Source organism: Grammomys surdaster, unplaced genomic scaffold (genome assembly GCF_004785775.1).
Source record: "Grammomys surdaster isolate TR1022 unplaced genomic scaffold, NIH_TR_1.0 172, whole genome shotgun sequence".
Classification (NCBI taxonomy): domain Eukaryota; kingdom Metazoa; phylum Chordata; class Mammalia; order Rodentia; family Muridae; genus Grammomys; species Grammomys surdaster.
Window position 1 is genome coordinate 1,720,896 of NW_021604620.1, and position 16,045 is coordinate 1,736,940.

Sequence of the window (16,045 nt, forward strand, 5' to 3'; positions counted from 1 at the left end):
CTGAGTAGTGACGGTCACTCAGTTCTTGAGGGGCACGTAGCTGGACAGGCTCCAGAAGTGTGCTGCCCACCTTTCTGCAACTTCAAGGGCTAGCTTAGGGCAGGCCAGGAGGATTTCCATCCTAGTTCTGGACAGTGAGACATTTCTAGGAAACATTACCAGCGATTCTGGCCGCTACATTCATGAGCCAGAGCAGATGTGCCCACCTCTGATGTCTTGGGGACCTTCTCCCCAAGTGAACAAAAATATCTGTGATCACAGCCTCATTTTCCAAGGACCTGAATAGAAGACAGTGACTAAAAATTAATTCATAACCATCAGATGACTTAATGTCATATTTTGGGTTTATGACAGATTCTACGGTGCTCACTCCCTACCAGGCTTCCCAGTAGACTATTTAAATGTGGCTCGTTCATCCATCCAGAGCCTACTGTGTTTTGTAGCTAACACAGAGTCTAGTGACATCTGAGTCAGTTGTGAATACTGCCCCTATGGAGCTTATGTCTGCTGGGATGGGCAAAGGGGGGGGGAGAGCACATAAGTACCACTGTGGCACAGCAGGTGACCGTGAGAGCTACAGATGGGAAGCAGGGGCAGCGACAGGTGGCTACACAGCAGAACAGTGAAGTTGTTCCACCTCTGCCTCCAGTGGAAAACGCACGCCCTGGGCCTGCTGTTCCTGACCCTACCTCATTCCTGTCATAAACTAAACCCACATTCCTCACAAGTCCACGCAGGGACCACACAGGCGGATGAAGCAGAAGCCCCACCAACAGCAAGCATCCAAGAGGTGTACAGTCCTTGCACACTGGGCCTGATGCTCATTCTCCCACTCAGAGGCACTAAGGAGGTTGGGTTGAGGAATCCCTAGTCCTAGGCAGCCCTAGTGGAGTAGGGTGGAAAGGATCTGCACAGCGTCTGACAGTTGCATCATCCTTGAACTTGAGTTTGCAAAAACAGACCAGGGCCAGACTGGAGGGAGCTTAGACCGGAGGACATGTCCCTGAACCCAGAAAAGACAATTAACAAAGACCATGAGCACGAAGCTTAATCTGACCCCTTCTTACAATAAGTGTTCATAAAGACCACGAGGAGCATTAAATGCTAGAATTATCTGGAAAGGATTTGAAAGCAGCAACCACAAAAGGTTTCAATCAATTAAAAATTCTCTTAAATTTCTCAAAGCAGAAACATCTCACCGAGGAATTAGAAGTGATACAGTGGGAATTACAGACCTGAGAAAATACACTGACAAGGGAAAAGGCTTCCCAAGTGGCCCTTATAAACGTAAGAAAACAGCCCGGTAGTCGTGGCACGAACCTTTAATCTCAGCACTCAGGAGGCAGAGCCGGGAGGATCTCTGCATTCGAGGACAGCCTGGTCTACAGAGTTAATTCCAGGACAGCCAGGGCTACATAGAGAAACTGTATCTCAAAAAAAAAAAAAAAAAAAAAAAAAAAGCCAAAACTTTAAAAAGCCAAAAAGCCAAAAAGAAAAAAAAGTGAGAGAATAAACCCACGGCAGGGAAGAAGCCGAGACTCCTCTCCTTCCAGACAACAGTGAGGTGTCACGATGATGAATGTCTACACTTGGTTACAAAGAGGGTCTCAGGCCCATGAGGCAACAGCTGCACAGTATCCTAACCCAGAGAGAGAGAGAGAGAGAGAGAGAGAGAGAGAGAGAGAGAGAGAGAGAGAGAGAGAGAAAGGCAGAGAGAGAGAGAGAGAGACAAAGAGAGACACAGAGACAGAGACATAGAAAGAAACAGAGTCACAGAGAGACACAAAGACAGAGAAAGGCAGAGAGACAGAGAGACTGAGAGAGACACGTAGACAGAGAGGAAAAAGGGAGTCAGATCTAAAGGTAATCTAAGTAAAAATTGATGATAACCATCAAATTTAGTTAAGATAAGGCAGGAGAGGCAAGATGGCTCAGTAGGCAAAGTGTCTAATGACCAGAGTTTGGTCCTTGGAACCACATGATAGGAAAACAGCTGTATCCTCATATATACAGTAGATACACACACACACTCACAAACACACATACACACCAAATAAAATTATATATATATGTATATATATATGTGTGTGTGTGTGTATATATATATATATATATATATATAATGGAATGTATACATATATACACACATATATACATACATACATATATACATGTATGTATATATGTATATGTATAATGGAATTATATATATATATTATATATATGATGGAATTTTGTTCGCTCTTTAAAAGGAAGGCAATTCTGACATCTGCTACAACATGGATCAACCTTGAGGACACTGAAATAAGGTGCCTATGAAATAAACACTGTGCGACCCCATTTGTACGAGGGTCCTGAGCACTTGTCAGTTCTCAGACTCTGTGAGTGGAGAGGCGGTAGCCAGGGCTCTGGAGATGAAAGGATGTGGAATTTGTGTTTAGAGCGTGAGCACTTCCGTCTGGGAAGTTGACAATCTTTATGTGGGTGGTGGTGAGGCTGCACACAGTACCAGTGAGTTAGAGGACGCCCACCTGTACTTTGACAGTGGTTAAATTACAAAGGTAGGGGCCATGGAGATGGTTCAGTGGGAAAATCACCCAAGACTGAAGATGAGCTGTGTTCAGAACCTCAGATCCATGTAAAGGCCAGATGCAATCGCGTAAGTATCTGTAATCCATGTACCTATCAGGAAACAGGGGTGGAGAAGAGGCTCTCCAGAACCCAGGGGCAGCTAGTCTGACATTGGATCAGAAAAACAACATTCTGTCCCAAACAATGTGGAAGATAAAGACAGAGGACCAGGGCTATCCTCTGACCATCTCAGGTACACTGTGACACATCCGCACTGGCATTTGCTTACACACATAAATATATACACACACACAATTACAAATCTTAAAAGGGTTTTTATTATCACTAAGCACACTTATTCATGTGCACTCAGAGAGGAAGTACAGAGAAAGTACCTTGGCAGCCCCGAGACTAGATTTGACTCTTAAAGATAAAATAAATCAGTTGGTATAGTAATGCAGACACAGGGCTGCAAGTGTTTGGGGAGATGCAGGAGAGTGTCTTTGGCATTTTTGGATCAGGGAGTGAGTCCTCAGTGCCAAGAACAAGACACATAGAAGGGAAGTGTGAACTAAGCCTCAAAACCAAAACAAAAACCAAAACAAAACAAAAGCCTGCGTAAGAACGAGTGGGTGTCTCCTGGCCAGCAGAAAACAATTGTAAGCACCCTCCAGACTCCACAGAAGACTGAGAAATCATCACCCCTTCCTCAGACAAGGTTGGGTTTGTTTCTGGTGGAGTCTCTGGTTCTTGTGAAGATGTAGCTAGTGTCCTTCTATTCAGTTGCTCTCTGCTTTAGCTAGATGGGTTATGACATTTTCAACTGATAGCTCAGGCCCTGCTGAATGACAACATCTGCCCAGTGACACGTGTCCATCTCTGAAAGCAGGTATGTGTGGTGCAGACTTTATAGAGTAAGTGGCTTGGAGACCTGGAATCTAGTTCTCATGTTCACCCGTGTTTGCTCATTCGAGGAGCTTCTGTTCTCTGAGCTGTTTTCTCATGTCCTCCGCACCACAGCAGGCTGCAGGTTGAGCAGCTACAGAGAGCTGCAGAGAGCGTCAGAGAACTTAGATCTTACCCAGAAGCCCCAGGAGAGCATGGAGACACGATGGCCACAGAACTTCAAAAGCCCCATCTCTAACTAGGCAAGGGTGTGGAGAAATTCAAGGTGGGTTCACGCTCAGCTGCTTCTGCAGACATGTAGAAAGATGGGGCCTGTGCTCCCCACAGGTCTAAAGACCACTGTGTGCAGATCTAGCAGGTCTCTCCCGCCTCCAAACAAATCCTTGGGGATGCTTCTGCTGCCTTTTTATCACAGACCCCACCCACTTTATATTTTACACTCCTCACCTTGAAAGAAGGTGTATTCAAGGCGGGGATGCAGCTCGGTTGGTAGAGGACCTGCCTAGCATACACAAGATCTTGGGTTGGAGTCTCAGTGCTATGCACAGGCCAGGGTGGTGGCACATGTCTATAATCCCGGCCTTGGGGACACCAGAAGATGAGAAGTTCAAGATCATATTCAGTTATGCAGGGTGTGTGTGTGTTCCCATGCACGCGTCATACATGAATTCATATGGGAATCCCAGAAGCTTCATGGGAAGATGGGAAATGGTGATCTAAGAATCTTGAGAGGTTAGCCTGGCCTATGAAATAGAAAACCAAGAAATCCCACCCCAAGCCTCCAAAATGTGACACTTGACACTGGAGGCCTCTGACCTTTACATGTTCATGTCGGTACTCATTCATGAATACACATGTACACACATAGTTCATGTCAGTACTCATTCATGAATACACATGTACACACACATGAATACACACACACACACACACACACACACACACACACGGTAAATTTTAAAAGTTGTATTTATTTTGAGACAAGGTCTACATTGTAGACTGGCCTCAAACTCCTGGGCTCAATCAATCCTCTTGCCTCAGCTCCCAGCTACCTGGGATTTCAGGCATCCTAGTACCCTCAGCCCAGTAGATGGCCTGGCAACTGGCCTCAGGAGACTCAGAGCCAGGGTGCAGGAGAGGGTATTGCTGTTCACTATATTTCTAGAACTCTCGAGAGTTTCCTTTCCACATCACCTTGAAGTAGGGCTTGGCCACAGAACCTTAGCTGATGGCATAGAAACATGTCACCTCTGAATGGCGGTATGCAATTCCAACCCTGGCTCTGGAGACCCAAGTCAATATGGTTGTGCCAAAGATTAAAGTAATCTGTCAATCTGGGCCACCAAAGCCTCTCCCACAAACCTCACAGGGTCACAGGCAGTGGGATCCAGCTTCACCTGAGGTACTTTACCAAGCACAGCTAAAAAGCCGTGCCGTGGCAAAGGAGGGTTGTGCGGTATCACTAAACTACAGTGCATGCCTTATTCTCCTTGTACCCAGCAGGCCTTAGAACCAGGTACGCATAGACGAGGTATGGCCTTCCCAGCCAGGCTTCAAGGCAAGGCAAGACAGAGGAAACAGAACCTAGGGGGCTGGAGATGTTCTAGATGCCAGATTGCTCTCTGCCACCCACAGCCTATCGCCCAGGGCCCTGTTTGAAAGCAGCCGTGGGGGTGAAGGACAGGAGTGCAGAGGTGAGAGAAAAGAACAGGATCGTCCCAAGCAGATCTTTTCTTTGGCCTTTTTGAGACTGGGTGTCAATTCCAAATGGCAGGCTGTCCTAGAACTATGCGGCCAAAGGTGGCTTTTAACTCCTAATCCTCTTGCCTCTGCCTCCCAAGTGTTACAGGTATGTTCTATCTCATCTAGTGTTTGAGGGTGTGAATACAACCTGTCTCTTCTGAAACAGGAGACAGCGATCTTGTAGGAATCTCCACAGGCAGCTGCCTCACCCGGGACTCCCCACACCAGGCCTCTGGGTCTGTCTGAGGCACTGGACACCTGTGGGTCCAGATCATAGCTGTAGAGACCTTCCACCCATGTCCCCAGGGCCCAGAATTCCACCAAACAGAGCATGGGTAGCAGGAAGGACCTGTGAGAACCCAAGTGTCCAAGAGGGCTGAGCTGGTGGGTGTAAGGGGTGGGCCTGCTGCCCTGGGCTCCTGTCACTGAGACCCTGGATTCCTCTGCGCTCCACCCTGGGGGCTGCCACTTCAGCAGACTCAGAATTTCAAGTCCTTCTGTGACTGACCAACAGACCCACAAGTAACATGTGGCCTGTATAATCCCAGCCTTGAAGGAGAAAGACTGGCCCTATGGATACCTTTCATGCCCATGGGACTTGTACACTGTGATGCTGGGACACCTGCCACCTTTCTCAGGGCAGCAACACATAAAGAAGAAGCTGGGTCAGGGGCCAGAAGCGGAACCAAGTTTATTCTCTCTCACTCATCTGGCTCAAATGCCTACTGTCCCCACCCTGGGACCATGGGCAAGTCATACACAGGCAGGCAGTGAGGCTCCACACACCTGGGCCTGGTCTCCGTTATCACCCAGACCCCTGCGAGGGGATGTGGAACTAGTCATCCCTGGGTCCCAGACCCTCTATGTTTTCATGGGGACTCCCCGTCAACTGCCCCAAGACCAGAGCAGCCTGCATCAGTTCAGAGGAGCAGGCCCAGAGCTGGGGCAAGTCTAGCTGGGCAAGAGATCCCAGGAAGTCTCCCCAAAGGCAATGGTCCCAAGGCCACTGAGTCTTAGACCTGGAAAGTTGCCACCATGCTCCAGTTCCCTCATGCTAATGTTCAGGGACTTGACCATCTCTTTAAAACTAAGGTGTAAAAGCTGGGAAGACGAAGACCTCAATTCCACAGTATGGGGTGGGGGCTTATTGCATCTGGCGGTAAGGGAGTGCAATCCTGGTGGGCAGAGCAAGCAGCATAGCACCGGGCACACAGGGGCCTCCGAGAGCGGGCTGTTCCCCATCTCAGCCAGTGTCCAAAACCTGTCTGGCACCTGGGGAGGTGTGTAAAGGTACAGGAAACCCCAACTCCTGGGATAGGGTTTCATTCCCAGCCTCTGCCCTTCAGACTGCTGTTTACTGAAGGATGCCCAGGGTTTCCCACGAAGGCCACCAGGGCCATAAGGGTTAGTGACCCCTTGAGGTGGCCAACTCCTTTTTTCGTTTTATTTTTGGAAAATATAAGCCAGCTCTGGAGAGCTGCCAGGCACTGGGGCCAGAGGTTAGGAACAGCAAGAGGGAGGGAAGGGTCCCTGAGGACATCATGGAAGCCCAGGGATTGGGGTACCACTGGAGGAAGAGCTACACTGGAGGAGATTAGAGCCCAACCCTGGGCAGTGGGGAAGGAGTGTGCGGCCAAATGGGAAACCTTCTTTTCTCAGACAGGGTCCCTCCTGCCTGTCTCCCTGGTGGACACGGGGGCTGAGGGTAAGCTTGCAGCCTGGCTCGGCAGGCTAGGAAAGGGTACCTCTACAGGGACAATGCTCATTCAGCCCCTCCTTGCCCAGAAGACAGCCAAGTCAGCCGGGCACCTTGGGCCTGCCCACACCTGTACAGAATAAAGTGCTTCGTTTATTGATGATTAAAATGTCCCCAGCCCGCTGTCCCAGCTCCATGGGCCTCTGAGGCAGTCAAGGGGTTCAGCACCCTCTGACAGCCCCTTGGGCACAGGCCCCTTCCCAGTGTGGCCATGCTGGGAGTGGCAGGGAGTAGCGGGAGGGGGTAAGGTGCAGAGTGTAACAAATAGAAGCTTATAAACAGTGGGGGATCAAAACTAGGAAACGTAGCTTATGGAACCTTCCTCCCATCAAACGCAGGAATAAGGACATTAAGTGACAACAGAGAGGGGTGACCTGTTACTGCCTGCCCCCCAAGGGCAAACACTGAGCACTGGCTGAGTTCCCTGCTCCCACAGAGGCCTAAACACACCAGCTTCTCTCCCTGGCTGTGCTGTGGCACCCCAGACTGTACAGTGCAAGAGGGACCAGGGGCCAGCAAGGGGCCATAGTGGCCTGGCCCCGAGAGAAGGGGACACCTCATGTGGGCTTCTGGGGAGCAGACATAGATACATGTGTCTCCTGGTGGGGCAGTCAGCCATGTAGGCTGGTAAGGGACAGGGGTGCCCTATGGACATCTCCCTGTCCCCTGCCCCACAGATAGCACCATGAAACCCTGAACTACTTGTCTGAGGCTCCTGTGGGGCCCCTCCCTGGATCTCATTCTCCTGTAAGAGCCCTAGAAGCTGGGGCTGGTGAATCAGGTTCTCTCCCCTCTGGAGGCTTGGTCTCCAGCACCCAGAGACATTCTCTCCTGGATTTGGGGCTCTTTAAATGTCCAGTGCAGGCTGGGGATTCCTGAACCTGCCTGGTAGGGATGTAAGAAAGGAAAGCCATGGGGGCCAGCCCCCACCTGCCCCACCCTGCCCCGGCAGAGGGCTGACATCCCCCTGCCCAGCCACACATGGTATCCAGCCATGCTCCCTGGCTCCAGGCCTCCTGGGCTCCAGAACTCCTTCAATGTGGCACACTCCAGTCCTCCTCAAACCCTCCGTCCTAAGGAGTCAGTTAGGAGCGCAGGGAAGCCAGGGATGGGCAGGTGAAACTGACCCAGGCCCTGCCTGGCTCTCGGTCACGCCTGTAGCCCAGAACTCCTCCTTCCCTGTATCTGTTGCCTCCAGCACCCCTCACCTGGAGGGGTACAGCCAACCAGTCCCTCTCTGTTCCTTTACTCCCAAAGACAAGGAGTAAAATCTCCAAGAAGCTGCACCAGGACCCAGGGCCAAGGGCATCCAGCTGCAGCCCAGCCCCTAGTCTGTGTCTGTTGGCCCTGGCCAGGAGGGCCCGTGCTGGGGGTCAGTTAGTGTCCAGCCTGGGAGGCGCTGTAGGGAAGAGCGGGGCCGTGGGCTGCAGGTGTGTGGCGGGCAGGGTGGCAGGGTCACCGGGCAGCGGGTGGCTGACGCGGAAGCACTTTTCTTTGTGTGCCTTCAGCATGTTGGAGAAGCGGAAGCGCTGGCCACACACGTCACACGGGTACGGCTTCTCTCCCGTGTGAGTGCGTCGATGCCTCTTCATATTGGGGCGGCTGGTGAAACTCTTGCCACAGATCTCACAGATGTAAGGCTTCTCCCCTGCAGTGGGGGGAGGGGCAGCAGGAGTGTTCATGGCCAGCCCTAGATCCCACCCCACCCCACCAACTCAGGGTCAAAGGGGAGGGGACAGAGGTTAACTGAGGGGGTGTGGAAGGCACGGACGGACCTGTGTGTGTCTTCATGTGCTCGTCGAAGTACTGCTTCATGTTGAAGTCCTTGCCGCACCACTGGCACATGAACTGCTTGTGCCCGATGTGAATGCTCATGTGGGAGCGCAGCTGGTACTTGTACTGGAAGCGTTCGTTGCAGTTCTGTGGGGAGGGGAAAAGCTACAGATACCTGCGTCCTGCCTTACCCAACCTGAAACTCGTGTGTGTGTGTGTGTGTGTGTGTGTGTGTGTGTGTGTGTGTGTGGTGTGTGTACCCGTGTGGAGGCCAGAGGTCTGGTGTATCCTCAGGTGCCTCCACCTTGGCTGTTTTTAAGACAGGGCCTCTCAACGGCCTGGACTCCCTGCTTAGGCTGTGCTGATTAGCCAGTGGGCTCCAGGTACCCACTTGTCTCTGCGTCCTCAGCACTGGGAGCACATCATGCACCACCATGCCTAGATTTACATTATTTTTAAAAACCTGGGCTGATGCTCAAGTTCTCACACCTGCGGGGACGCATTTTCCCGACTCTCGGCCTCCCCAAACTCATTGAACGACAGGTAGATCTTCCACGCCTGCTCCTCCTGCCTCTGTCTCCCCAGACCCGGGATTACAGGCATGTGCCGTCAAGTCAGGCTTGCAGCTCCTTCTGACCTCCCTTCCTCCCCCCCTCCCTGAACACAGGGTGAGTGGAGGTGGAGCTATCCAGGGATCCCCACTGCCAGCAGAGCTCACCTCACAGCGGAAAGGCTTCTCCCCCGAGTGCTGCAGCGAGTGGACCTTCAGTGACATACTGCGCTTGAAGGACTTCCCACAGGTCTCGCAGGTAAAGGGCATGTCCTTGGTGTGGGCTGCAGGTGAGCACCAGACGTCACTTCTCCAGGGCACCCACCTGAACCCCCACCTCCAGACCTGCCTTCTGGCAGCCCTGCACCCCACGCTTTCTTGGAGGGTGATACTGAACTCAACACCTCACCCAGCCTTGGGCCCAGTGACACTGAAGACCAATGAAGAAAACAGGGAGATAGTCCTCCCAGCTTTAAAAAAAAAAATCACCAATCTGGTTACCCAGCATGCTCCTGGATCTCAGGGTCCCCATCCCATGCAGTTTATACTTTCCAGTGGAGGAAGGGAGGCGTGTCTGCCAGGGACTGTGCCTTGACCACTCCTCCCTGGAGCTTGGAGCCCAGTTGAGTGAGAAAAGGTGACCACAGAATCCAGACACTCGGCCAGGCCCACCTAGTGCAGCCTGTGAGTGGGGTGGGTAGCACACTTGGGAGGGCCTCCTTACTGTGTCCAGGTGTGACCCCTAGGGGAGGCTGCACTCAGGAGATGCCTGAAGCCCTGTGAGGGCCAAAAGGTGAGAAAGCATGAGGGGCCTAACGGTGGCCACAGAGACAGGGCTGGACCAGCACATATGGAATTGAACAATTCAGGGAGAGCCGCTCCTGGCCTCGGGCAGACAGAACACCGCATCGGAATCCTCGGCTTGCCCAGCAGTGTGCCAGCTGGATTCCCATCTGCCAGCTTTCCCAGGCATCCTGAGGCACTGGGCAAACTGCCCATCCATGCACCGCTTGCCTACCCCTTTCCCTCACCTGGATGCAGCATCCTGACACAACCGGCAGCCAGCCCATCCTCTGCCCACACCTGCACCGGCAGGGACTCACCAACCATGTGCTTGCGGACGTGCGCCATGGTGTGAAACTTCTTCTCGCAGATCTCGCAGGAGAACTTCTTCTCTGCGTAGCCATGCACTATCTTGTTGTGCTCGTGAAGAGACCACAGCTTCTTAAAGGCTTTGCCACACGTCATGCACTACGGGAAAAGAAGAGCACTCTGGCTGCAACCCGGAGCTATCCGTGGCCTCTCAAGGCAGGCCTGTTTCTCCACCTGAAGAGTGCTGGTAAGAAGGCTGGACCTGCTGTTCCTAGACTAGGTTGACTCCTTCCACACACACATACCTACATGGCTTTGGGGTACCTCTTCCAGGTTCCCCCTTCTAAAGCCTTCCCCTGGCTTTGTTTGCTGCTCTGAGGCAGGAGGCTGTAGGCCATGTTAGTTAGGCAGCTGTGCTGGGTGGTGGACGGGCCTCTTGGTTCTGCAGGTTCTACAGATTGCAGAGGCTCTAGGGCCCCTCAGGCAGTGGAGGGGCTCCAGAGGCTGGAGGTTGGGGTCTGGGCAGTAAGGACTAAAAGTTTCACCCACTTAGGGTGGCTCAAGGTACAGGAATAACTGAGAGCCAGCCCAGGGCAGGAAGCAGGTGCACAGAGAGTGATGGGCACACCTTCCCCACTGGCATCCAATTAGCAATTAGTGCAGGCAATTAGCACCCACCTACCTGTGGCCCAGGTGTTTATTTCTTCTAGGGCCAGAAAAGGTGAAAGGCATGCTGGTGTGTGGGCACGAATGTGGATGAGGATACGTACACGCATGCTGGTGTGTGTGTGTGTGTGCACGGATACTGATGTCTATGTATGTGTACACGCATACTGGGGTGTGTGTATACACATGCTGGTGTGCGTGCACGAATGCTGATGTGTATGTGTACATGAATACCGGTGTGTGTGTGTGTGTGCCTGTGTGCACACATGCTGGTGCATGTGCAGAAATGCTGATGTGTGTATGTATATACGCATGCTGGGGTGTGTGTGTGTGTACAGAGACTGATGTCTATGTATGTGTACATGCATACTGGTGTGTGTGTGTATACACATGCTGGTGTGTGTGCACACATGCTGATTTTATGTGTACACACATGCTGGTGTGTGTGTATGCATGAATGCTGGTGTGTGTATGTGTGTGCATGAATGCTGGTGTGTATGTGTGTGTGCATGAATGCTGGTGTGTACAGAAATGCTGGTGTGTATGTGGTGGTGTGGTGTGTACACATGCTGCACGCATGCTGGTGTGTATGTGTACACACATGCACACGCTGGGGTATGCTCAGACAGTACAGACTGGCCCAAGACCTGGCAGCCAGCCTAGCCTCTGCCCACCCCCATTTCTTTCCAAATTCCTCATCCAGCCTTTTTGCTCCAGATTCAGGGTAGCTGACACTCCAGAGTTGGATGCAGAATTCTGACAGGTTATCTCCTGCTCTGCACAGTGGCTCTGAGGTGAGCAGAGGGTGACGCTCTCTCCAGAGAAGTCCCTTCACGTCTATGCATACTTGGGTGTGGCATACAACCTATATAACTGTACAGGCAGCTCTGAGGGCCTACGTTTGTTAAAAGACACATCCCTCGGCAGTTCCTACTGCTTCCTAGCTTCAGGTGACTCTCCACTCTCCCCCACAGCCTTGCTGCTCACAACTCTGTGGGCCAGAGCCCAGCTCCTCCTGACAGCCAGTCCACCTCAGCCCTGGGGACTGTCTGGGCAGCATGTCTCACCTGGATGTTGCGCTCACAGTCCGTCTGTCTGTGCAGCTGCAGCTCGCTCTCCAGCAGGAAGCGCTTGCCACACTGGCCACAGATCTGCATGCGGCTGTGGGTGACGTTCATATGCTTCTCTAGGTACCAGCGGTTGTTGAAGACCCGAGGGCACTTCTGGCATGGATGCTGCTGTTTTTCCTCCAGTTTCACTTTGGCCCCCAGCCCATCAGCTGCCTGGGATGCCGGAACAGCTCCAGAAGCCTTGGGCCTCTTCCCACCTCTACGTCCAGCCTCCTCCGGCTCAGGGGTGGCTCGGCGCCGGGTGTTCTGTCCCCGGGACCGTGTGGACATTCGGTTGTGAGGTGGAGGGTCTGCCTCGCTGCCCTGACACACAGTGGGACCCGCAGGGTCCTGCCTGCCCTCAGCCACCCTCTCCTCCTCAGAACTCTCTGCATCCTGCTCACTGGGCCCGTCTTCTTCATCCTCATCCTCCCGATCGCTGGGCCCTTCTTCCTCTTCTTCCTCCTCTCCCTGGCTACCTCCCTCTTCTTCCTCTTCTTCCTCCTCTTCCTCTCTCCCTCCACTCCCTCCTCCTTCCTCTTCCTCTTCCTCTGAGTGTCCCTGCATGCCATCCTCCTGGCCCAGCACCACAGTGGCTGGATTGGCCCCTGAGCCTGGCTTACCCTCTGGTCCGGTAGACACATGTAGTGTTTGGTTATTGAGATTCACCTCAACAATGATCTGTGACTGCTCCTGGTGTCCATAGGTGCCCGAGGCGTCCAGTTCTGGCTCCAGCCCCTCTCCACTTTCCAGTTTGCACAGGCTACCCGGGGCCTCTGCCTCTTCAGGCGCCCCTTCCTTCTCCTCCTTGAAGAGTGTCTGTGCTGGCCCAGCAGCAGCAGAGCCTACATCCCCAGCTGTGCCTCCTCCATCCTCCACACGCACAGAGTAGGGGTCAGGGCCCTCTCGGGCATAGATCTTCGGGAGTCCTGGGGTGTCTGCCTCCTGCTTGATGTCACAGTAGTAGGGTGGTGGCGGCCCCGGAGCACAGCTGGCAGCTGGCTGCGCCAGGGCCACAGGGCCCGAGGGCGCCAGGGATCGAGCGTCCAGCAGCTCCTGGCAAGAGGCCGCAATGTCAGCCATCTGCAGCAGCGAGGCCGCACTAAGCACCTCGTGCACGTTGGCTGCGTTCACCAGCAGCTTGGACGTGTAGATGAAGTTGAGGATCTGCTGCAGGCCGCTGGGCGCCAGCGCCTCCAGAGACAGCTCGACCCGCTGCAGCTGCTTGTTCTGTGTGAAGAGCGAGTGGAAGAACTGGCTGTAGGCGGCCAGCACACCCTTGTGTGCGGGGAACACGCTATGCTGAGGCACCAGCACTAGGTCCACATCGCACAGGTCTGGCTGGAAGAGGCGTTGTTCGTTGAGACGGCCCATCAAGCAGGCGAAGTGCAGGGCCACGTCCTCCACCAGCGAGAACTCTGCCGCCGGGGAGTCTGTAGTCTTCTCAACCAGCAACTGCGGGGCCAAAGAGACAGGAGAGGTGAGGGCCAGCCACTGCCCACCCCTGCCCACAGTGTGGGAGGGGCCATCACCAGAGATGATCTGATCCATCCATCAAGCCAGGGGAGGGGATCAGGGCAGACACATGGCAGGAACAGCTGCTCCTAGGGCTACAATGTCCTGGGACCTGTGCCCAGGTGGCTACTCTGTTCACACACAGGGGTCACCCCAGAATCCCTATTCACTGTGCCCCAACTGGGCTTCCAGGTATTCCTCAGTGTGTCCTGACCTTCTCACCACGCTGAGACAGGAGCCTGCCCAACTCTGAGAACCGTGAACAGCAGACCCAGCTTCTGCTATGGCAGCTAGGCTGTATCTGGGGGACTTTTTACTTGGACAGGGGCAATAAAGGCTTTCAGGGGCTACAGAAGACAGTGAGCTGAAGACGTCCAGGCCCACTGCAGCTACAGCAGCTTTTTGTACCCAGGGCCCTCAGGCGAGGATGGGCTGTCTTCTCTGTTTGCTACACTCCCAAGAGGAGACCTCAGCCCAAACCCAGAAGCTCCAGGGTAGTCCTCTCCTGGAGGACTCCATAAAGGGCCCAGAACAGAGTTCTGCTTCATTCTGCCATGGTTGGGTGGTAGAGACAGACCTGTCTTATCCCTTGCATTGGGACTGGGGCTCAGCAGACACTGGCCAGTCCGGCCCCACAAAGGATGGCTTCGGACGTGCCACAGGCTCTGCCGTCGAGACAAAAGCTTTCAGTGTGTGAGTGCTGGTGGGTCCCAAAGGGGACAAAACCCCACCTTCCTCAGAGGTCCCGGGATAAAGCTGTCCCCTGTAAGTCCTGTCTCCTGTCAGCAGTGGGTGGGCCAGACAGAGAGGACGAACTCTAAGCTCCCTTGTCATTCTGCTAACGATGAGCCCCTTGAGCCTGTTCTGCTGTGCCAGCGGCCCAAGGCATACCCACTCTTCGCCCTCTGCTTCACCGACAGCGGCTCTGCCTTCCTTGGTCTCCCTCCACCCAACAGCCACCCATCTTTGACTCTATCCCAGAACCGCTGGGCCCATCTAGCAGTAACGTGGCACGGGGCCCCGCCCATCCCTCTCTGACTCACTCCGATTCACTCTCTGGGACCAATTCCTGTTGCACAGACAGAGAAACTGAGGCTTTATCATGGAGCTGTGGCCATCCTGCTACTCGGGTACCCTTCCTTTCTGCCTGGTGCACTTCAAGCGGGCAGACGACTTAAGAGAGTTCTGAGAGTGAGGTGGGTGGAGGGGTGAGGTGTGAGAACCACCTGAGCATCCAGACATGGTCACCACACCCTCCCCCTCCGCTCCTGCCTCCTTCCCAGTCACTGCACCTGCAGGTTCCTGGTGTCTGCACTCCTGGGAGGGGGCTCAGGGGGAGGGGGTGGATGGTGGCAGGGAAAGGACTGCCATGGTACCACGTATCACAGGCCTGGGGCCCCCTTCTGCCTTTACAAAGCTCCCCACGGCCCACCTGCTTGGGAAGGGCCACTTGAGCCTGGCAGAAACCCAGGCATCCCTAAAGTCACCTCACAGCCTGTCCAGCCTTGGACCAGAAACGCTGCCAGCGAGTGGCAGGGCCCCTTCCGGATCAGTGCCCACCAGCTGTGCAGCCTCTGGCCAGATGCTCCCGCTCCTTGAAGCTGAGGAGGCCTCCCTCCACCTGGCTACGCCAGCTGCAGCAGCAGCCCTTCCCCAGAGGGACACCTGCAGAGGCCACCAAGCTTTTTTTTTTTTTTTCTCCTGAAGGCCGTCTGGTGAAACCCCGGGGGCAGGGGTACAGGCTCAAGACTTCAGGATGCTTTCTCTGGCGAGGCCTGGGAAACAGGCTCAGAGACGGCAGGGGACCGGCCCAAGGTCACACAGGAGTTTCCACTCCAGCTGTGGGCGCCCCCCGCCTATGGCGCGATCCATCCTAGTCTCCGGCAGAGCGGCTGCAGCGCCCACGTGGCCCAAGGCCCGGGCGGGAATCCGACTCCCCCTTTTCCCCCCATTACCAGCCCCCGGGGCGGCGCCGTCCGGACGCAGAGAAGCGCCCCCCTCCGCCCGTGCGCAGCCAGACCTCGGCCTTTCGCGCTTGCACCCCCACCCCAGGAATTTCAGCCCCTGGCCGCGCCACCGCGCCGCACTCCGGGCCCCCCGCACACCGGGCAGAGAGGATCGAGGACCCCGGGGGAGGGGACAGGGCTCCCAGACCCCGTACCCGGTCCCGCGGGGCCGTGCGCTCCCAAAGGAGGCGCTCGCAGGTGGGCGGATAAGCGGGGGGACAGGCAGGGCCCTGCGTACCATGGTGCCGCGGCGCTGGGAGCTCACAGGGCCCCGCAGGATCGCGCTGCCCCCGAGGGCCGGGCCCGGGCCGCTCCATGAAGCGCCGCGCTGGGGGCCGCCCCTGCGCAGGGCCCCGCG

General features: G+C 54.6%; 1 protein-coding gene across 1 annotated transcript; it reads right to left on the reverse strand.

Annotated features, from left to right (window-relative positions):
• Window positions 1–7,049: 7,049 nt before the first annotated feature.
• On the reverse strand, window positions 7,050–15,974 carry Zbtb47 (zinc finger and BTB domain containing 47). The gene is made up of 6 exons (XM_028767385.1): window positions 15,926–15,974; window positions 12,125–13,621; window positions 10,403–10,550; window positions 9,468–9,583; window positions 8,752–8,896; window positions 7,050–8,624 (listed from the first exon to the last, which is right to left on the reverse strand). Exons 1-6 carry the CDS (start codon window positions 15,926–15,928, stop codon window positions 8,350–8,352), a joined length of 2,184 nt encoding a protein of 727 aa, XP_028623218.1. The 5' UTR covers window positions 15,929–15,974; the 3' UTR covers window positions 7,050–8,349.
• Window positions 15,975–16,045: the final 71 nt, after the last annotated feature.